The sequence below is a fragment of the Agelaius tricolor genome, unplaced genomic scaffold, assembly GCF_023055355.1.
Source record: "Agelaius tricolor isolate 1412-34295 unplaced genomic scaffold, bAgeTri1.0.p SCAF_1, whole genome shotgun sequence".
Lineage (NCBI taxonomy): Eukaryota > Metazoa > Chordata > Aves > Passeriformes > Icteridae > Agelaius > Agelaius tricolor.
In genome coordinates this window covers 9,993,754-10,017,334 of record NW_027269261.1, presented here as the reverse complement: position 1 = coordinate 10,017,334, position 23,581 = coordinate 9,993,754, and the positions used below count along the sequence as shown (strand labels likewise).

The 23,581-nt window shown below is 44.3% G+C and overlaps 1 protein-coding gene across 1 annotated transcript in view; it reads left to right on the top strand.

The window, feature by feature from the left end:
- SYNDIG1 (synapse differentiation inducing 1) overlaps positions 1 to 22,680 on the top strand; it is a 51,566-nt gene extending 28,886 nt beyond the window's left edge. The window contains exon 4 of the mRNA XM_071422536.1: positions 20,905 to 22,680. Within this exon, the coding sequence (XP_071278637.1) occupies positions 20,905 to 21,063 (159 nt within the window). The 3' untranslated portion in view covers positions 21,064 to 22,680. The remainder of the gene's footprint in view (positions 1 to 20,904) is intronic.
- The last annotated feature ends 901 nt before the right edge of the window (positions 22,681 to 23,581 follow it).

Genomic DNA, 23,581 nt, shown 5'->3' with positions numbered 1-23,581 from the left:
GCTCCCAGGAATGCTCTCACCGTGGCCTCAGCAGCTTGTGGGCATGGGCTAATCCTTCCCTCTGGAGCAGAAGGGGCTGGGACAGCTGCTCCCCCTCCACATGGATGCCCTGCTCTGGGGTTGCTGTTGGTAATTGCTGCCCTGAGATGCGCAGGGTGTCTCTGCTTCGGCCAGCACAACTGAAGGGCGACTCTGGACTCTTCGCTTTTCGCTCTTGAGGATGTTTATTAATTCTTATCTATAAAATTTTCTTTCTGCCCAGCCGAGATCTGCTCAGCAGGGCAGCCACAGGCACTCTGACCGCCCCTGAGGCAGTGTTGTCATTTTGTACTACAAACTATGTATAACATATTTACACTTAATTCCCAATACCTATCACCTGTGGTAGACAGTGCACTTCTACTCTAAACCAATGTCAAAGTGCCAGCATTACTGCAGAAAATGGAGAACAAGAAGAAGAAAAAGAAAGGCTAGACATGCCCAAATTCCTCCATCTTGTCCCCATAATCCCCATACCAAAAATCCTAAAATCTACATTTTTCACTCTGTGATCATTTTGTTATTACACTATTCAAACCTGTGTCTTTCATGTCCTCATACAAAGTTGGCAGCTTGCTCCAGGGGTCAAGATCAAATCCCCAGGTGTTCTGGGCAGCGTGCCAGGGTCTCTGAGCCCCCCAGCAGGGTCCTTGGCAACTCTGGACACCCGGAGGGATGTGCTGAGTTCCGACACCCCGACTTCCCTGATGAGCTGTCTGTGGCAGGGATCTCTGGGAGAGCCGGCTGCCTCTGAGCCCCAGCAAGGAAGGATCAGCAGCCTGCAGCCTGTCTGCCTGTGGAAAATATCCCCATACCTACCAAAGGATAACCACATCGACACTCAGTTGGACTCCCTTAATATGGCTGTCAGGAGGCAAATGTCTCTTGACATGAAATTATGTGCCACTGATCATTTCAGCTGCCAGGGCTGCTCATTAGCTCACAAAACAGGGGTTGTTTTTCTTTTTTTTCCCCCCTAGAGAAACATCTTCCAACATCATCTTTCACAGCCATTGCATCTGCTTCCTTGAGTGTCAGGATGTATGTGGAAGGGGCATTTTGGTACAGTTAGGAGCAGGGATCTCATTTCTGGGGCAAAATCCCAGCTAGGGATAAAGGTCTTGAGGTCTTAAACCCATTTTGTCATGGCCTCATAAAATTTCTTGAGTAAGTCTACTTATATTTGGTATATATTTGGGTCTTGTATTGGGAATCCCCTGTACCCTTGGCCCCTTCCACTAGCTGTGCCCCCTCTTCATTCTTCTCTTATCTCTGCAAGCAGAGACATGCCACCAACAGCAATAATGGGCCCTCTTGGCTTTGACAGGGCTGAGGGTGCTGGATAACCACGAGGGAATATTAGACGGCTTTATAGTTGTGATTTATACAGACTGCACTGTATGGGTTTACAGCCTATCTGTGCACTCGCTGCTCTGCTGGGAGCTGTAAAGAAGAAAATCATATAATAAAAACCCTTCTGGTCCTGATGTAAAATTCAGCACAATGCATCTCTGCCTGTGCCAACTCTTCCTTCTTTCTTTTGCCTGCGCTTCTATTGTGTGGCACAGTTACCAGGATCATTAAATTCAATGTCTGAAGGGCAGCTAAGGCTCCTCAATGCTGCAGAGCAGAGCAGGGAGGAAAAAGGCTGGAGAAGAGATGAACAGGGAGAAAAATCAGGAATGCTCTCCAAGCATGGGAAAGGCAGGAAGTATTTATATTCTTCTCCACACACTCTTCAGGATGACTAAAACACTCAGTCCAGTGAGATGGGTTTGATCTCAGAAAAAGCTTTCTGGAGGTAAAGAGGGTGAAATGGAGTATCATTTCACCTGGGCAGAGATGGGCAAAAGGTTTAGATGAGCAGCCAGGAATGGCTTTGCAGCTTTTATAGACACAGATGAAGATCTCTACAAGCTTTTAATTACTTTTCCTTATGCCTGTTTGCTATGCACCAGAACTGATTTATTAACATGCCTCTCCTCTGTGACTAATTTCAGTGGGAAAAAAAAAGCATAGTAATTTTTAATTTCACACAGCAGCAATCAATCTCCTTCTTAAATTAGTTTACTGGCTACTTTGATATCTGGTGCATTTGCAGTCTTTTCCCAATGATCTTATTTACAGACCTTGGGGTTGGTGAGTACTGTCTTGTCTGTGTCTCCAAGCCAACTTCATTAGGAAAGGAAAATTCTTTCAAGGCATAGAGGCAGGTGAGCAGGCCTGACTAAGAGCTGCTTTGAAAGGTAGCTCATTTCTTCAAAGAGCAGAAAAGTGTTGGCAGCAAAGAGCAGAAAAGTGTTGGCAGCAAATACCTGGAGCCTCTTTTTTACCACCATTCATTTCTTCTTTAACAGGAGGAAAAAAAACCCCGAAAACCACAAAAAGCCCACTAATTTTTCAACCTAAGAAGTCTTTCCAGACTTCAAAAATCTTCCTTAGGATCAAATTCCAGTTCTGACATTTCTAAGCTTTTTATGAAGAAATGGGAGGGAGGTGGGACTGATGATTAGAAATCACTTTGCAGCTCTGGAAAACCTGCATTATGAGATAAGAGGTCTCCATTTCCCATAAATGGGTGCATTTAAGGCTCTAGGATTTAATTTTCTACTTAAGGTCTATACTTTGTTTCTGAGTAATGGGACAGATCAGGACTACAGGCTGTTTCCTTCTGAATTATTCTTTATATCCATGAAACATTGTATGCTTCCTTTGCTTTCAGGTATAATGTCCCTTTTGTACAATTTCTCACTTTTTCATGCAACTTTTGTGTCCTTCAGCTGGTGAAGTCACATGAGATCCCCGTCACAGCAATTTGTGTTCTGTTTGTGTTCACTTGGTCTGAGGTCATGTTTATAATATTTTGGTGAGTTTCCTAGATGGTGACCCCTCTGCTTTTTAGGATTGCAGAGATCAAGTCTGCATATTTTTAGACTAAAATTGAGTTATTTTCTGCTTTATTTTGTTAACTCCCCTACACTCTGAAAATAGTCAGTAGCCTCCTCCTGCAGGAAGACTTTCAGGAGTTTTTTAATATGCAGTAAACCTAAAGTGAATCTCTAAGAATAGTCACATTTTTTTTTTATAGTTACATTTATCTAAGAATAGTTACAAATTCAGTCTAGGAGGCTGTGCTGATACATTTCTGGCCATCAAAAAGGGGTTGACAGCTGGTCCAAAAGCAGAATGTTTCCTTTTATTTCCCTTCCCTGCTGAAAAAAAAAAAAAAAAAAAGAACTTAAACCCAACACACAGAATTGCTACCCTGGTTTTCATTTGTGTTCTTTAGTGGTGGTAGGAGTCCCTGCAGGAATGTCCTGGAGCTTTCTGGGCATGGAGCATCCTGGTGGAGCTGGAATTGGAACCAAAATATTTCCCTTTTCTCTGAACAGTTTTACATTTCCCCAAGAAAATTTTCACAGGGAGCTGCCCCATTCTGTCTAATGTCATAATACAGGCAAACAAACATAAAGCACATGGAGAAAAAATTCCCAGCCAGGCCCTGCTGGTTGTTTCTGTAAACCTCAGGTTCTGCCTTGCAGGTTTTTTACTGGTGAGGAAAGTAAAAATTCCCCCTGGGTTCAGTATTCCTGGGATGCTGGGGCTCAATGTCTGAGTCAGCTGACAGCTATTTCCTCCATTGAAACTTACCCACTTAGAACAGGAGCACTTTTAGTCCGTGCTCTGCCAGCACTCACAGCTATTTTAATCAGCCTCTTTTGCCAATTCTGGAGCCTGCACATCGTTCTGACATCCTCTTCAACCAGACCATGCAAGCAAGCAGCTGCTTTCAGAGCACCCCTCTCTGGAAGGCTGCTCCAAGCTGCAGAAGGCAGATCTGTTTGTTAATATTTAAGATCTGTCACTGGCTGTGTCAGCCTGCTGGTTCTGCTGGGATCTTCACTGCACAAAGGAATGAACAAAGTAACAAAACAAACAAAAGGGATCTGAGATCTCTAACTTGTTCTTTTTCCATGGCAACCTCCCTTGAAGACTAGAAGGCTGTTTAGGGGAAGTAGCTGAGTGTACTTTCCCAGCCTTTTTACACTTCCCAGGGTAAGTTTCCCACTGATGAAAGCTTACTGTCCCTTCAAGTGTCCATTCTTTGATGTTCTGCAAGCTCAGCTGCATTTGTGCAGCCTCAGACTTGCTGAGGAACAGCAGTCCTGCTAATGGAGCAAGAAGTGATCTCCAGCCTTTTTGGATCCCAAAGAGTGGTCTCTCCTCCAAGCCTGGCAGCACCAGAGATGAGATTTCCAAGGATTCATAGCAACACATCTGTCATGAGAATACTCTAGGCAGTCCTTCAGTACCAACAAAGTAGCATGAGCACTGGATTTTGTTTCATGAAACAGAACCACAGAAACAAACTTGTCTGGAGCCGTTGGACACCCCAGGTCTGTCCCACTGAGGTCTGGAACATCTGCTACCAATGCAAAGTCTGCCTTTCCAACCTCTTCCTCTTGCTATTTCTTTTTGTTATCCCACAAGGATATCTCACTTCTGCTGTCTCTCAGAAGGGTCTGCAATGGGGAATTCCATGGGGTTTTTGAGACACAATTATCAAGACCTCTTCAAGGAGATGGTGCACATTGGTCCTGTCTGTCCCTTTGTCTGCTGTGGGAGGATGTCCTCACCTCTGTGTTCATGGGAGGAATTTTAGAAACTCTCTCCATGCCACTGCACACCAAGGACATGGACAAATCCCAGTGCAGGTTAGGCTGGTGCTTTCCCACATCAGTATCCTCTCCCAGCTGCAGTTGTGCCTCATCACCAAGTGTCCTTGCTCTGAAGAACTTCCTTTGCACCCATTTATGGTGGAATACCAACCACAGGAGGAGCAGGTCACCCAGGCTCAACTCTGGGGCTGGGGGCACCCAAAGCTGTCCTTGGCCCTGCTGTGTGACCTGAGATCTTGCTTTGCCCCTGAGATGGTGAATGCCAAGGGCTGACCATGTTCTTTGAAGCAAGACCCCTGACAAGGCATGGAAGTGTTCTTGAGTGGAAGGTGGGCAGGAGAGGTGGTGCAGGCACTGAGAGATGCCTCAGATCTGGCTGCTGTTGCTACCTGTGTGTCTTTCTAGCAGGAAAATGTTGCTAAGTTCCCCGTGCAGCCCTGGGAGCGTGTCATTCCCTGCGTGGGTGGGTGTAAAAAAGCTGTTGCAGAAAGTTTCAAAAGCAGCTTAGCAGTGAGAAGAGCTGCAGCTCGGGCCCGTTTGCAAAACACGAACGCCACCTCCGCTCCGCACGGGGATCAGCTGACACTGGCAGGAACAGTGCCACTTCTTCTACTGCTCTGGCAATTTTTTCAGCTCTGCACAGAAATTATTTGGTTCCAAATATAGGTCAGTTAACCAGTATCAAGGCAAGGGCAGGACAACACATCTACCACTGGCCCGTGGTGCTGCAGAGAAAGGCTCAGGCCTGGCATTCTCATGGGTTTGGGAAGGTTGCTGTAGAACGGGGTACAAGTCAGGTCTGACCAAGTTTTCAATGTTTTTCTGAATCAAAGCACCCTTGCCAGCCCACTCTGTGCTGTGAAGACCTTCATGTCCTGTTGAATTTGCCAAGAGGAGATTTTTGAGTAAAACATACAAATGACAATAAATTTCAAATTCCACAGAAATTAAAGGCCACTAAAGATTGCTGCTTGAGTTCTCCAGCTCTTTATTCTTCACTCTTCATTGCAGCAGGGTCTCTTACCTTTCTCCTTATCATCCCCTTTCCCCTTCCCAGTGCTCTTTGGCATGTTGCCTAACACTGAGCTGGAGAAGGAAGTTTCAACCTGCACTCCTGCCCAGGAGGGGAGATGGCACAGAGGAGAGATGAAGCACCACCTCCAGCCCACTCTGGAGTCCCACACAGAAATTCAGCGCACACCATTCCAATCTGCCCTGCTGCCCAGTGCTGCCAAAATCACCAGCAGCTGTGGCTGTTCCACACCACCTCCCTGGGGTGTCAGGAAACCTTCTGGCTTCAAAACTTCCCCTTTCCTGGAACTCCCCTGCCTCCCCATCATCCCAGATGGGGAAGGACATTTGAAGGCCCTCTTTCTGGCTGCTGCTCTCCTGTGGGATGTATTTGCTGACATGCCCTGAAAGGGTATCCTCAAGTGGATACTTTTATTCAGCCCCCAGCAGGCAGACACCAGAGAGCACATCTTAAATCTGTCTCAGCAGCAGGTTGGAAATGTCACTGAGACATTTGCTGAGGGGGTCAAGGACTGAGTCCTGCAGTTCCACTGCCATCAGGAGTGGAGGAGCTGTGCCCTGGGACAGTGATTTCCTGTCTCTGCATGTTGTACTTATGATGCTGCTGTTGGCACAATAAACCAAGGAATCACTCTGAATGAGCAGGAATAACTACTTTTGTGACAAGGAAATATCTCCTCCAGCAGCAGACAGCTTTTCTGTAGAGGGAGATAGAAATGTAATTACAAGTGCAATATATCTTTGCCTTTGAGTGTTTCTGGGGTTGGCATCCTTGCCACTGTGAGAACCTCCTCTCTGAACTGAAGGGCAACAAAGGGCCACACTGTAATAACATTTGTGTCCTGTTCCAAGAAATGTTGGGGCCTTCTGCTGTTTTCCAGTGGAAGAGAGAAGTGTGGACAGTTGTCTTCGTGTCACTAAGATGCTCTTGATTACATCTGTGTCTCTTTTACTGCCACCAGCCCTTGTCCAGGAAAAGGCTCCCTATTTTCCTAGGAGTTCTACAAATCAAAGACTTTGGAAATATTAAGAAAAATGCTTCAGCCCATCCCTGAGGACTTACAGTTTAAAAAAAGTAAGACACAGAAAGGGAGAAGAGGATGACAATGGGAAAGTGCTGGTCACCAAAGCAGACAGTTGTTTTAGGCCTCTGGCAGAGTGGCTGCCATGAAGTCATTAAGCACTGAGCAAATAATTAAAACTGTTGTTCATTAATATTTCAGTGGAATATTTTCAGAGAGGATGTATTTCAGTCATGAAACATGTATTAGCCCAGTGAGGTGGAGACATGACAGAGGAAGACAGAGGGAAGGGGAAGGAGAAGCAAACAAGCAAACTCTGAAATAATTAATCATCAAATCCTTTTCCACTTGCATGACTTCCTGCTAAAATCCTCTGATGGACAAATGCAACAGTTACATCAGACCAGGACAGGTTTTGGGCCTCACTGAGTAGCTCTCCTTTGTATCTCCACATCTGCACTGTGGAAGGTCAAGCACCCACACTGTTGATATCTTTGCATCCAGACTCTCACCTTGCTTGACTTGCTGCCACCTGTGGATGGGGCCCACCATATTCCATAGCCTTTTGTGTAAAACTGCAGCTGAGTGAATCAGACAGGTCTGTTTATCTCCACAAGAGGTAAGAATTACTCTGAACAACTGCTGCTCACAGAGGCAGAGCAGATCTTCCTTCAGTACTCTGCTCTTACTTAGGAACCCACACAGGAGGTGGATTTTAAAAGCAGCTTGGCACTGACTGCCCCTTCTGTCTGTTCCCAGCTGGAGGAGGTCTTGGGAAAACCCTGGCACAAGCAAATCCAAGGTATGGATCCTGTGAGCTGTCAGATCCTGAGGCACAGTGGTCCCTAGCCTTCCCCAGGCTGAGGTGAAGCCCCTGACTCGTGCACTTTCAGTGTCTCAGCTGACAGATGGACGTTTCTGCTGGGGCACTGTGGCATGTGATCCCTGCCAGGAAAAGTGACATCCAGTATTTAACAAGGAAGGAGAGTCTTCAGCTGGGCTTTGCAGGAAAAGCAAACTTGAAGGACTCCTCTTCCTGCCTGTATGTGGTGGAGTGATCTTGGACATGAGACAGCCCAAGTAAAGGGACTTCCATGTGGAAGGATATTTCCTTCCCAGATGCTGCCATCCTGCCAGATGCCCAGGGTAGTACACCCTGCTCCCCACACCTTAACAGAAAGGGATGGGATAACAAGAAGCAAAATCCTTCCACCATGAGGATGGGGCCTGCACTGATTGCTGAGCTTTGCATCTGCCAGGCTGAGTCCTCTGCTCAGCCAGGGTGCCCTGCCGAGGCTTTTATCCCTCCTCACACAGTGCACCATATGGATGGGCTGCTCCTGCAGGGAATGTGTTTGTGCATTCCTGCCTCTCCCCAGCCATCCCCTCCATGCAGGGACTCAGACAAACAGCCCTGCACACAGGGAGCTGCAGCAGCTGCTGCTCAGGCTTGACCCACCTGCTGCTAGACAAGCCAACAGGCTGGAGAGCAGAGCTCTCGAGTCCTGTGACTCATTTCTTTTGGCATAAACAGCCAGGCCAATTAAATCACAGATGAGGAGACACTTCCTATATGTATGCAAAAGAATGAGAGGGAAAGAGAAAATAAGCAGACTTCATGGTTTTGTTTGTATACACTGGAATATTTTTACATTAAAAAACTTGAACAGGTTGTTGATGACTACTGAGAGGCACGAAGAAAGATCCTTTTTAGCAATCTCTGCCCTCCCTGTTGGGCAATGAGGACTTATGTTTGTGTGCTAATGGGTTTCCACCGAGGAAAAACCCTGCTGCTGTGGAGCAGTTTGTTAAAGGGAGAAGAGACCCCGGGGTGGACTCTTTCTTCCACCAGCAATGATCAAAGCAGCAAATATTCTGACTTGGGGCCCTGGAAAACAAAAAATGAAGTGGTCCCAGAGTTCCAGCATAGGAAGTGCTGCAGCACTACTTCATCCTACTGCTTTCTCTAAGTACAGCAACAGGAGACTCAGGGAGCAAGGCTGCATGGAGAAAACAATACCATGGGGTGGTCACAGCAGGCATTGCTGAGGTGCTGGACAAAAAGAGCACCAGAGTCAGAGAATCCTTGGAGATCCATGCCTCAAGGCAGTTTGCTTTCTTCCTGAGGTCAGGAATAGAAGCTGACTCGGGCACGATGGAGGCAGAGTAAGCCTAGGTTAAGGTCATTAGAAAGATGTTCATGAAATCATGGAACTTAAACCAGCAGCTCTGTGCTACAAGACCTGCAGGGTTCCCTCATTTACTCTTTTTCTTATTGCCCTGCAGTTGAGGGGGGGGTCTCTCTGCTCTCCCTGTGATGCAGGCAGACAAACTGTGGGGAGAAGTTCTTTGCACTCGGGCAGGTGACTCACTCTTCAGCAGCCTTGTTTCTGGAGAGCTGCCCTGATTTATCACCAGCTTCCTGCCCTGCTCGCTGTGCAGTGCAAGGATGAGCAAAACCCTCCTGGCTGGCTCTTGGTGCTACTGGGCTCCTTGCAGCTGCTCACCTGACTGTCTTCTGCACACCTACAGCTCAGCTCTTCTGTGGGGGAAGAGAGAAATCTCCTTGAATGACGCCCACACTCGTGCAAACCCTGCCCATTGAAACCCAGCAGAGCCTCTGAGTGCTGCAGTTGTAGGAGGGAGGGCTTTTGTTTACAAGAGATGAGGGGCTGGTATCTGCTGGCATGACAGCTCTGGGATGTGCTTCTGCTGGGGGAACATGGAGTTCTTGTCTTGCAGTTGCTGAGTCACAGAAAAGGCAGAGCAGTAATTTCAGGGTGCTGGCAGCTTCACACAAGGTTAGACCTCCCATTCCCATGCCAACGGCAGTGGTGACACATGGCAGTGAATTGCTCCAGGTCAGCTGCTGAAGTTTTCCCATTGTGAGAAAGAGGATCTTGTTGAGTCTTCCTGTGCTGAGCACAGAGTTGAACCCAGAGATTCCAGAACACGTGCTCCAGTTTGTGCAGCCAGTGCTGCTGGCACTGGCAGGTGCTTCTCGGGGTCTCTCGCTGCTCAGAGTGACCCCAGGATACATTAGAAAGTCTCTTTTCCCAGCCCAGTGGTCGGAGAAGGAGTCAGAGTTCTTCATTTCTCAGTCTCAAGGTTGTTTATTGTTTCTTATCTATAAAATTCTTTCTCCCGTCCTGCTGAGGTCTGCTCAGCAGGACAATCAGAGGCACTCTGCCTGCTCTCAAGGTGGTGTTATCTTTTTATACTAAAACTACATGGACGATATTTACAATTGCTTCCCAGTACCTATCACCTATGTTAGACAGTGAGCTTCTACTCTAAACCAATCCAAAAGTGCCAACATCACAGCAAAAGATGGAGGCCAAGAAGAAGAAGAAGAAGGAGAAAGGCTGGACACGCCCAGATTCCTCCATCTTGCCCCCTGAACCCCCATTCTAAAAACCCCAAAAAATCTATTTTTCACCCTGTGATAAATTCACTATCACTCTACTTAGACTTTTGTGGCTTGTAATTCTTCATATAAAGGTTGGTAATAGTTTTTTCCAAGGGCTAAATCAAAGGCACAGGGGTCTTGGGCTCTGTGCCAAGGTCTCTGAGGCCCCTGGGCAGGGTTTGGAGCCCTCCAGGGCAGCCACAGGAATTTCCTGGGTTCCAAAAGGTGCTGATGGGTGTCTGGGTATGGTGCCTCTCTTACAGAACATTTTTTTCTCCTAATTCTTTCCTCATCCAAGGATGGTTTTGGAGATTAGGCAGGAAGGATGCCAGATATTTTCTTTGTGCTGCAGTGATCACACTAAGTAATGCAATTACCAGGTCTCCCCCACAGAATGAGCATCCTGGACAGGACTAATTTCCTTAGTGTCTCCCTTCTCAGCTCTGTGCTTTCCAAAGTACACCCTCAAGTCTGCAGTCAGCAGCAGAGACAAAATTTCCCCTAGGTGCAGAACATCTCTTCCCAGGAGTTTATTCACTTAAACCTCCCTGCCTTAACAAGAGGAGTTGATTCCTCAGTAGGATCACATTTATGCAAAAGAAAAATGTGTTGACTACTGAAAAGCAATTAAAAATGGAATGCTTAAACAGCCAAATAGGAATTTATGCACCAAATTCTTGTTGATTTGTTAAGGCTTTGTGTGCATAAATACATATATTTATGAATATATATACAGCATTGCAGAAAAGAGTCTCTTTGAGAAATTTATTGCATCAGAAGGTGTCCTAAAATATTTCAGAAATACTTTATCATACCCTATCAATACATATTCAAGCAGAACAAAAGGAATGCTATTTTTCAATTGGAAAGAAACTTTTCATCTGCAAGGTTTAGTTAATGTGTATCTATATATATAAATGCACAAAAAAGCTCAGCAGCAGCAAGAAATAGTTCAAAATTATGTCTAGAAACTCCTAAAATTCATTTCCATAATTAAAAAAGAATTCTGATGGCATACATTTGTGTTCAACACATTTTTTCAGTGTTTTCTACTCTTAGTCAGAAAGGAATGAAAATTTTCATCTCAGCTCCTTGCCTTTATCTCTGATTAATCTTCAATAGAGTTAGACTTTAAAAAAAAATTATTAAAAGATGTCCCTCTTTTTCTCCTCTAGAACTTTTAAAACTTTCCTTCCGGGTTTTTAATCTTATGGAATGTCACAGTTGTATTTTTAATGCACTTAAATTAATTGACTAAGTCCAGACTAAGTCCATATATATTTTGCTATATATGGGAAGGAAATGTTAATCATTTTAATCAGACAAGAAAGGTAACGCATTAAATTTTTGAAATAAAAAACCCCCAACCACCTAAGTGTCTGCAAGAAAGAGACAGATTTGTCCAGGGTCGTTTCTGTCGCTGCTCAGGAGGAATCCCAGAGCTTGGAGACACCTGAAACCCGGATTTCCAGACACTCAGCTGTGTTTGCTGCTGTTGTCTGGCTGGGAGCCAAAGCCAGGAGGCAGGAAAATGCTGACTCTGGGAGCAGGCAGGTGCTGCTCCTGTTAGGGGATATCCTTCTGTGGATATGAACAGAAGGAACTGATGCTCCTGGGATCCTGCTTTTCTGTGGACTGGGCTTTGTGGCGCCAAGCTTGGCACTTCCTACTTGCCCTGGGGACTTGAGACCACCAGGAGTTTTCTGAAGTTGAATTTAGGGCTTCCTGCTGTTTATCTGTCTCCTCTCTCTCATCATCTATCTTCAGTGTTTCCTGCTATGTCAAATGCATCCTTCCAACACCAGATCCAGATTAACTGAGTCACTTTCTTCTTGACACACATTAGTAAAGCTCCTTGCATCTTTTCAAAACCAAAGCCTTCCTCTGAAAGGGAAAAGAGCCTTGTTCATACCCTGCAAAGTGATGTATTGCAGAGCTGGCTGATACAAAGAGCTCAGTGCAAACTGATTTGCATCTTAAAGCAATACAATTAAACCAGCAAATATTCTGTGTAGACACTTTCTGTATCCTGGTGACCCTGTGATTTAGTTAGATTTCTCTCTAATTGGTGTTAAAATAGAAGTTTAGTGGAATCCACATACATTGCAGAAGCCTCCACCTTTCCTTGCAGGATTTTCCAGTGAGAAGTGTGTAAAAGACACAGATCTATCTCTAGAGGATCTTGCAAGCTCAGAAACAATGAGATTTTGAGCCCTATTTTGTAGCCACTTTGAAAAAAACATTAATTCTTCTATTTCATCCAAAGGAGAATTTGGTCTCGGACCTTTGGAGAAAGTTTCCAGCTTTTCCAAGTGTTGTGATCCAGTGGGTGACAGATGCCCCTGTTCAAGTTAATGTGCAGATAACTCGAGTTAATGTGCAGATAACATCACAGGCCAAAGTCAATAATACAGACTTTAATTAATAGTAAATATGAGGTAGAGAGATGGAAAGAAACAGAAAAGATGAGGGGGTGAGAGAGATCAAGCAAAAGGTAATCACCACCTGTGGATCCAGAAGCTTCCTGTTGGTCCTTCTTCACCTTCTTGGCAGTGAGGAAGGCCCCAGAGAGTTGTTTTTCTGGGAATTCCACCTTTGTGCAGTCCAAATTCTGTGTATCCATGGAGTACAGATGCCATTCCCATCCTTTGGGGTGATGTGTGCACCAGCAGTTTCTTCCTTGCTGACACCATGCCACAAGTGGTGGAAGGAAGTTTTGTCCTAACCAGACACACCCTCAGGCCTGGAATTAGCACCTTTCTGTGACAAATTTCTGCCACCTGTGCCTATTTCAAGTTGCCACTGTGGTGACCTTATCTTAGGGCAAGTTCCTTCTGTGGCCTTGACAGTGTTGGGAGAAGGGAATCGTGTCCTGTCCTTACACCTGGCCACAGGGAGGTTGGAGGCAGCCTGCTGATGTTAATTCAGACAGGAGCCTAAGTGGGATGTATCCCTGCTGAAGCTGTTTGCCTGGCAAGAGTGCTGCAGGATCATCAGGCTCTTAATTAGCTGGTGCTCTCTCCAGTTATAAAGCAAATTGACTAAACATTCTGGCCTAGTGAAGAGATGGTTAAAACACTCACAGCCTGTGGCTCTCCTTGCCCTTAGAATTTCTTTCCGATGAACTAACAGAACCCAAGAACGACTTTTTCCTCAGTATTTTTTTGTCAGGCATTTTTTCTCATATCCCACTCAACACAATCCATGGAGTATGGTTATTGTTCCCTGTTAATCACCCCTCTGGTCATAAAGCTCCTTGTGCCTGCCTGCTAAAGCCAGTTGCATCACTTGTGCTGTGTCTCCAGGACAGAGGGAGAAAAGAGGATTAAGTTTTAAAGAAAACAAAAATGTAATGCAAGGACAAAAAAAAGATTCAGGTATTTTTTCCCCATTGTTGAGGTTTTTTGTGGACTTTGAGAAAGTAGAGGAATGGAAAGGGGAAAAAAGCTTTCCTATGAAAGAGATGATCCTCATCATTCAATCTTTGGCAACTCTTTTGAAAAGCTGAGTTCACACAAGGTAAACAGAAGGGAAGATGAACAAGTTGCCTCACATTCACTGTCAGGTGCTGCAGAGTCCACAGTGCTTGGTAACTTCTTACCCTTTTAGTTAACATATTGAATTACAAAATGTTTCCCAGGAAATAGCTCAGGGTGGATGTCCTTCCCAGAAGAATGAACTCACATTGGTGAGGATCACAGGAACTGCAGACTTTGCAGGCTGCTCTGGCAGGAACTCCCAGGATCTGCCCTCTGTCGGGATCTCTGGCTGGTCAGAGTGACTCTGAGAAAAGTTCCAAAGTCTCTTTTCCCAGCCCGGTGCTTGAAGAAGGAGTCAGGGCTCTTCTTTTCTCAGTCTCAAGGTTGTTTATTGTGTCTCATCTATAAAAAATCTTCTCCTGCCCTGCCGAGGTCAGCTCAGCAAGACAGTCCAGGCACTCTGCCTGCCCCCAGGGTGGTGTTATATCTTTATACTAAAAACTACGAGTACAATGTTTACAATTACTTTCCAGTACCTATCACCTATGTTAGACAGTGAGCTTCTACTCTAAACCAATCCAAAAGTGCCAACATCACAGCAGGAGGTGGAGGCCAAGAAGAAGAAGGAGAAAGGCTGGACACATCCAGTTCCCTCCATCTTGCCTCCTGAACCCCCATACCAAAACCCTAAAATCTGCTTTTCCACCCCATGATAACTTCGCTTATATTCTACTTAAACTGTTGTGGCTTGCTGATCTTCATACATGGTTGGTAACTTTCTCCATGGGTCATAATCAAACCCACAGGCATTTTGGGCTCTGTGCCAGGATCTCTCAGATCTCAAGACCCTGGCAGGGGTCTTGGCTTCTCAGGACAGCCAGAGGGATGCCCTGGGTGCTGACAGCCCTCCAGGGACAATCCCATATAACTGGTGTGGTACTCACCACTTGTGCTGGCAAAAAACAAACTTTCCTAAGGAAGCCAGGTTTTGCCAATAACAGTTCAGAAAGTGCTGCTCTGAAAGCCCTCAACACATGAAATTGGGAGTAGATAAACAGTGTGACACAGAATACACACAGGGAAACCATGGGTGGTTGTAATACCAAAAAAAGTAGCTGGGAAAGGTACTGTGATCAACAAATGAGTGAACCTTACCTCCAGAGTTCTTAGTCTTATCTCAAAAATCATTAATATGCTAGGGGACTTTATAATTCCCAGAGATTTAGTTTCAGCTCTGGAGGGACACCTGTGGGTGAGGAAATTGATGAACTAATTCTCTGATCAAATCTCTTCATGTCAGGAGGAGAAACCACCCCAGAGACAGTTTTAAAACTGTGCCTGCTGTCTTTCCCTTGTTCTCCCCCAAAACGTGGCTCAGGGTGCCCAAGGCAGAAACTCCCATCATTCTTGCCTGTTCCAAGGGTGGGAGGTGAGGATTGAGGACTGAGATCTTCTCTGGCAGCACTGAGCAGCATCCTCCACCCCTTCCCATGCTGTGTGACTCATGCTGGAGGGAAGAGATATTGTTATGAATGTAAAGCACACACTGGCATCACAAATGAGGAAGAGGACCAGAGACAGATAGAAGGAACCACAGGAAAAAAAACCAAAACCAAAACAAAACAAAACCCAAAAAACACCACAAAACAAACAAACAAACAAAACCAAAAATCCCAAACAAACAAACAAAAAAACCCCCAAAAAAACCACCAAACCAAACAAGCAAACAAAAAACCAAAAAAAACCAAAAAACCAGACCCACAGGGCAGGTTCCCTCTCCTTTAGCACTGTGGACATACTACAGGGAGGAGCAGCAGGTTTGGATCAGGACAAAGAGAATCTGCTCTCTACACCAACCTTATATAACAAGTTAAAGGTACAAAGAGATGAATGCAGCTTTCCCCTGAACCTCCCTCTAGCAGGGCCCTCAGCAGGGCCCTAACAAAATCATCACAGGGTTCTAAAAGCCCTGCTTTTCCTTGTGACATGGAGAGGAGACTTTCTCCAGGCAGATTTGTGTATAAGCACTTTGTGAATAACACCTTGCAAAACTTTGTACAACAGCAAGGACTTGTAAGTCTCTGAATTTTTATGTGTAAACTGGGCTTCCCACCTGTCATCTTTTGCAAATTTTCTTCTCTTTCATCACAAAACATCTGCTTGAGGGCTAGAAGGAAAGCGGAAGGACAAAATCATCTTCTTTAGCATAAACATCTAAATTCCCATATATGCCAGGAAAAAGAGAACTGCCTTTGTGTCTCAGGCTGAGGTCTCATTCTCTCCAGTGCAAGCAAATGAACAGCTGTTGCTGTGGAGCTTGTCTAAAAACATCTCTCTGCATTCTGCTCATTCAGGTCTTTTATTCCTGCTGTTCCCAACATTTGTAGTTTTATCTCTACTCAGAGACACAATCAAATGCCACAGGCAACACCAGCCGGGGGCTGAATCATGTCTTTGCCTATGCCATGTTTTCAAATTCCAGCAGAATTCTCTGATACCAAAATGGTGCAATGGCTGAAACACAGATTTTATGAAAGTTGAACATGAAAAAGAGACAGACTCATGCTGGTCTTCATTTACACCCTCATCCCCTCATTCACACTCCATTCTCTTGAACCTTTCATGGATTTCCAGAGATAAATAGTGCTCCCAGTGTGTCTCCTTCTACCAACTCAGCATCATTTAATTTGGTGGCAGTAGCAGTGCCATTTCTCAGGCCACTGCTTTCCACCTGCCACATCACTCTTCAGGAGCTTGGCAGGAAAATGTAAAGGCTGGAAGTTAACATGGTATTGCAGGGAAAAGAAGGAGGTGCTCACATTGCAGGAAATGCCACTTGAAAGGTTGAATGAAGAAAGGTCAGATTAAACTACAGAGGGACTGGAACTGTTTGGATCTGTTTGGAAGTACCTGCATTTCAGGTGACACCTGCTCCCCATTGTTTCCTTAGTAATTTCCAGAAGGAGAAGGTCTGTGACCGTGTTCACAGGGGTCTCAGGATGAGGGCAGAGACCAGGATCTGACTCCATGTTTCAGAAGGCTGATTTATTATTTTATGATATATATTCTATTAAAACTATACAAAAAGAATAGAAGAAAGCATTTCATCAGAAGGCTAGCTAAGACTAGGAAGGAATGATAACAAAGGTTGGTGGCTCGGACAGAGAGTCCGAGCCAGCTGGGCTGTGATTGGCCATTAATTACAAACATCCAACATGGGCCAATCACAGATCCACCTGTTCCATTCCACAGCAGCAGATAATCAATGTTTACATTTTGTTCCTGAGGCCTCTCAGCTTTTCAGGAGGAAAAATCCTAAGGAAAGGATTTTTCAGAAAAGATGTCTACGACAACCATCTGTTTGAGACTCATGTCCATTCCCTGGGCCATCCTTCCAGCTGAAGTTACAGAAACTTCTGGAAGAGCTCTTTGCCCCCACAGGCTGAACTTTCCATTATACCGTGGGCATAATGGAATTTCCAAATACCTGGCAAAGCAAAGAACAATTTGTCCTTTGTTTACTTCATAATTTCTGCCTGTGGAGCTGTTTGGTTGGACTGCACAGACCCTTTGATGCTCTCTTCAGGACTGAAACCCATCCTACCATGTCCCAGTCCCTGTGCTGAGTGTCTGTCAGTCCCATGCTTTCCCCAGCTGACTGGCACCTCCCTGCTGGCATTGTCAAGGCCCAGAGCCAGATCCTGACTTCACTCTTTACCCATCCATGTCTTTAGCAAAGACACTGGAGTCTTTTTCTCACCATCAGTGGAAGTAAGTGGTGTAAGCCTGAAGGTGGAATTACTGCCCAAAAATTGGAGATCAGCAAAAGTACAAGTTTAGGCAAGTTAAAAAGAGGATAAAGAAAGAGTGTTTGACTAGAAGAAAGATAGAAGATACAGGAGCAGAAGCATCATCTGTATGAGCTACTCCTCATTCTGTGCCTTTTTTTTTTTTTGCATGTCACTTGAAGAAGTAAAACTCAGAATCTGGCTAGTGGCTGCATGGAGCCTGTGCATCCCTGGCCTTTCTGGCTCTTTGTTCCCATGAAGTGAAAAGAAATCCTTTCACCATCTGGCCAAAGGGGTCATGATAATCTCTTCTCCTCCTGCATGGAGCCAATCCTGCTCTCCAGCCTCGGGGAGAAGAGGCAGGATTAATGATTGTGATCAGTGTGTTTCTTGTTTGCAGATACTGCGTACCAGGAGGTATTTTGAGAGTATGATATATGAGTCACTGTGGGATGCAGCAGAATGTTTTAGCCTTGCAGCTTGGAGGTACATTATTCATCTTGTCTGGGCCTGTAAACCCTGCAGCCCAGAGACACCCTGAATCTGGTCTGCAGAAGCTCAACTTGAACCTCCAGGGAAGTTCCTTGAAAGTGTTTCTTAAAAAGACATTCATTATTTTAGTTTTAAAAAAAAAGAAGACAATACCTCCAGATCTCCTTACTCCTTCTTCCCCCACCCCTCCTCACTTTTCTGGCTTACTTTCAAAGCCTCTAAAGAGAAGATTGATTGGTGGCTGGTATTTGCAAAAATCCCTTTTTTCAACCTTGTAGCAACCAACCTTCATCACAGCCTGTGCCCCCTGCTCCTATCCAAAACCTGCTTTAAATTATTATATCCATCATCTGTCTGCCAGCCACAGCCTTGCCAGGGAAGGGAAGAAGTGAGTGGACAGAAGTACTGTAAAACTCCACAGATAACACAGCTTTGTTCAGGAAGAACACTAATTTTTGCAGCAACTTTCAAGTGCATTAGAAAAAGTTGAGACACCTGGAGTAGCTTGATGAGTCTGTAGTGAATTAAACTCTTGTTGGTAGAGCATTTGAGTCTTCATTCTTGCACCAGTCCTGGCTACACTGTTCTCTGAAGCAGATGTTGCTGAAAAAGCTATGGAAAAAGCTGGGTGTGATTTGGCTGTCTGGTCTCACAAGACATTTCTTGACCTGGTGGATTTTGCCAAAGAACAGACATCTCTCATGGAAAACTCAGCAGGATGTAATTTCTTTGTGTCAGGTATGAAAAGGGATTGTTGGATTTGTCCTAAGGGACTTTCTCAAAGTGATCAAAACCACCAAAGAGCTGATCCCTGTTAAAAAAAAAAAAAGGAAAATCAAGAAAAACTGTTCATTATTGGCTAGACACTAAACTATTGTTTTTGGCCTTAGCTGCACTTTGTTTGGTAAGTATTTTCAGATCCTTTTAGCTTAAACCTGCAGAAATGCTGTCATTTTCACATAATGACATTGAGTAATAATGTGAGGGTTTTGCCAATTAGGAAATGCATCAAAGAATTTTCTTACTACTAAGCAAATTCCTTCAGATTACTCTTTCACAGAAAAAAGCTGGTTTCTGTGTGGTTGGTTTCTCCATCTCAATGTAAATCTTTTTTACCAGAATAAAGGAGAACTATAAGATTTGTTCTTTCCATACGCCCTTACAAATGGAGTCTACAGTTAAAATTCCATATAGGAGGGAATTTAATTCTCCTAAATTACAAAGTATGCACTCAGTTAAGAGGAAAAAATGCACTCAGATTAGGTAATTTTTTGGAAACTAGAATTTCTGTGAAGGCGCGGGTGTGCTCCCCAAGAAAAATCACTTTTGATCATGTTGTCTGGAGCTGCATAATTCAAAAACTTCATGGCAGCACATGACTAATACAAGATATCTGGTTTTGGCTGGGTGAACATAATTGGTTTTTCACCATAGATCCAATCCTTTCACAAAGGTCAGGGCTGTCCTCAAAGAGTTCATCAAGGGAATAAACCCTGTTGTTTTTGAGCAGGGTTGTTGCTACACTGAAGATCCTATCAGAAAAAAGGCTACTAGTTTTGAAAAATCAGCCTTCTGAATCCTTTTGGGTCTTTAACTCATTATTTTTGGTAAATCCAACCTCTTCTATTGAAGCAATCAAGATATACTGTCAAGTTTTCAGATTATTTGACATTTTGACTAATGGCTTCTTTTCCCTTTGACTTCCAACCTATTTTTAGGTGAAGAAATGCAGGTTTAAAACTTCACAAAGTTTCATTTAAAAGAGGTCAACCCAAATGTTGCAGATTTTTCCGTTACACAAAGTGACATTTAAGAAATGCCAATTTCAAAATGTTCTATCATTTTAAAACTTTCCCTTCATGCTGGGGGGGTCGAACCTTGGTTTATCCAAAAGTTCTGTTATGTTCATTGCTGGGCATTTACCTCAACTTCAGTAAACAGGAACTTTCCAGACTGGTCTGTGGTGGGCAGCAGGTGCATGAGGGAAGTCTCTGAGGGGAGCTGAAGGCCCAGCTCTTTCTAAAGCTTTCTCTGCTTTCCTTGCTCACACTTTTAAGAGTTGATGATGACTAACATGATCCCAAAAGGTCCTGGCATTTTTTTTAAAAAGAAATCTTCTTTTGAGTCTTTGGTGGTTCCAGACAAGAAGACCATGAAATCTTTGGTTACCTACCCTGCTGAGAGGCTTTGCAGAGTGAGTAGGATGCTTTCCCCACCTAAACCAAAGGGCATGACAGCAGGTGTGTAAACCTGTGTTATTTCTATCTTGCTGCTTGGAAACAGCTCCCTCCAGCCCGCAGCCTCGCCTGTATTGTTTGATATTGTTTCTGCCTGAAATATTCATAAAGCATTATGTTTAAAAAATTAGGTTGATGAATGAGAAGAGACAGTTCTCCTAATAAAGTCATTGACAGAATGGCCCAAGAGTTTTTTTGGGGCCTTTTTAATGTGTGGAAGCTTGTCATTTGGCTGCTGCAGATTGGTCTGAGGAGCAAAAACATAAAATAAAAAACCCAAACAAACAAAAAAAACGCAAACAAAAAAACCAACCAAACAAAAAAAACGACAAAAAAATAGAGTAGTAGATGGCTCTGAAGAAGAAAGTGTCCCAGCACATCGATCATTTGTGGAGACACAATTAAAATGTTGAGGTTTCCTCACTCATTGTAATGAGGGAACAAAAAATGTCTCAGAACTTAAGGAGCTCATTTGCTTATACAAGATTTGTAGCTGACAGATCTCTTACTGGTGTCCCTGCTTGATACCACACCATGCTCTATAAAAATGATTGTTCCATCACCATCTCAATTGTGCAATTGACCTCATTTGACTAAAAAATGTCTGGTTGCCCACCAGTTTAACCTGTCAGATCCCAGGATCCTGTTTCAGCTAAGAAATTAGAGTCACACCTTTATTTCACCAGGTAAAACAAATGAATATCTGTTGTTGTTGTCTCTCCTGCAGACAAACAAAGCAGTGGCCAAGGGGGATTTCCACCACGCAAGCTCCAGCTCCCGGCGAGCTCTCTTCCTGGCTGTCCTGTCCATCACAATTGGAACTGGCATCTACGTCGGGGTAGCTGTGGCTCTTATTGCCTACCTGTCAAAAAACAACCATCTATGAGCCTCAGGAAAGGGGGGAAGAACCAGCCAAGCCAGCTCCTGCACTGCAGGAGTCCCCAGCACATCAGACTGAGCGGTTTTCCAAAAAACAGACAAACACTTTTGGGGGCAGGTACAGGATGAGATGGGCTTGTGCATTGTTGTAGGGAGGGGCTGGGGGGAGTTTCACCATTTGTGATGCACAAGTCTTGCTTATCTTCATCAACCCCTGTACAACAAAGAGAAAGAAAGAGCAAAAGAGAGACAAAGAATGAAAAAAATAAAAAAATAAAAGGAAGGAAGACGGGGGAAGTGTGGAGAAGGGTGTTTTGCCTTTGCCTTCTTTTCAATATGGTGTTTACAAGCATTTGGCAAACTGAGCTGTTCTCTTATTACCTTCTTGGTCACCTGAACTTTGCAGCCAGCATGAGCTTGTGCTTAATTTGCTTGTTAAGCACGGCACTGAGATCTGGGAAAGCACGGACAGCGACTGGTTCTCTGAAAGAGCAGTATAAAAACAACAGGAAGACCATGGCTTGTTTTGTCTTTTGAATGCAGGACTCATTTGCCTAAGAGGGAATCAGACACCTCAGTGTAGAGTGGTATTGCCTACTCTTCTTGTTGGGGGTAGGTTTCCATGGAAGGAGAAAAGGGAATTAAAAACATTTTTACTTCCTTTCCTTGTTTTTTGGATCAAGGTGTGCCCCACAGGCCCACTCAGTGAGGAACAGCTGAGGTTACAACTGCATGACTCGGCTCTGCAGACAGAGTACAATTTTGAAGTAACGTGAGACCCGTTGTAAAATTAATTCCTCCATCCAGTCACATTGTGATAACAGCACTTTACTGTGGCATTATTGCTCATCTGGGCTGCTCCACCTTGCTGTGGAGACCTGCACAGCAGTCAGTGCAAGAAACCTGGGGAAAAACGCAACCTGAAATACTAATAAGTTTTTAATTGAAAAAAAAAAAAATCACGGTAAAGCATGGGAATTAACCAGAGAAAGGAATGCTTCATACATTTCTGGGGTCCTGCTCATACACAGACCAGTGAATACCACTCAGATCAGAAGCTCACAGCTCAGCTGTGCATCAGGGACACGGCATAGCCATGGAGAGACAAGTCTGTTCCCCAAAAAGCAGAGCAGTGGTGAATTGTAGGGGAATTGAACCTTGTCTTTCCTTCACTGACTGAAATGATACATTTATTTTCTTCTTTACTTGCTCCCCACACTCCAATGATTTTTTGTCTTACAGATTTCCCTGCATTCAACTAATTTTTTTTGTCTAACCATTTTGTCCCACCCTAGGGTGTAAGAGCATAGACATATATATGTAGCTACATATATATTTACACAGAGAGGGGAAAACCAATCAAATCAGTGACCATTTTATTATTCAACTGCCTCGTGTTTTACAAACATGGTTTCTTTGAATAAGGATGTCATCAAAGATGTTTTCCTCCAGCTCTGTATCGTGTGTCATCTTTGCTCTGGGACAGTTTTTTTCCCTTGTTTTAGGTTTCCATTATTTTGATTTGAATTCGACTTCTTTTGTTTTTGGGGGGGGGAGAACAAACACATGCAATCCTATTTTTCTGGTAGCTATACGGTTTATTAAAACACATGGTATACAGCTACTGGTGCTTCGTGTGACACTTTTTTTTGGGGTGGATGTGAAGTTTAGACTGAGTGAAACTTGGCCCAGGATGCCCAGTCCAGCTATCTTGAGAGGTGCTTGTATGCACCATCTCATGCTGTCCCTAGACCCAAAAGCCTGTTGGAGTCACTGACAAGGTTTTTGGCATTGAATTCACAGAACCATAGAATGATTTCAGCGGGATGGGAGCTTAAAAATAATTTAGATCTAACCCCCCTGCCATGGACAGGGATGTCATCCACATAAGATGGCAAATTGTTGGGCTGCAAGCTAAGCCTGGAGACTGGCAATGTACTCCATGTCCCTTCTGCATATGTATTATGCGTGATTTGAGGGAAATCAGTCAGTTTTTCTCATAAAGCCTGAGCTTTGGAGTACATGGTATTGAATAAAAACCCATTGATTATTCCCTTAAAGGGAAAGGAACTAATATTTCCTAGCCTTGATTTGAAGTATACCTGGAGTTCAAAAAAATTAGAAAGCAAATACAGGTACTGGAAGGTCATTAAGCAAGCCTAACAACAATAATAATAATAATAATACAATTTTAAAACCATTCTTATGGTTGATGACTCTGCCTTATGATCTTTGGTGATTGTCCTGGCTGAATACTAACCTGAGAGGCAAAAGCCAGCTCTGGAGCTAGGAAAAACATTCCCATAAGGGCAGCCTTAAAAATACCACAGGGACCCTTGCACCCAGATTTAAAAATAGCATTCCAAACACAGGGAGCTCATCTTTCCATGTGCCCAGGACCCCTCAGTGAGCAGCAAACAGGAACAGCAGCACTGTGTGAAAGACCTGCACAGCAGGAGCACTCCTGGGAACATCACCTGGCTGAAAGTTGATGTTCTTGTGCTCCACACCCTGAAGCAACCCAC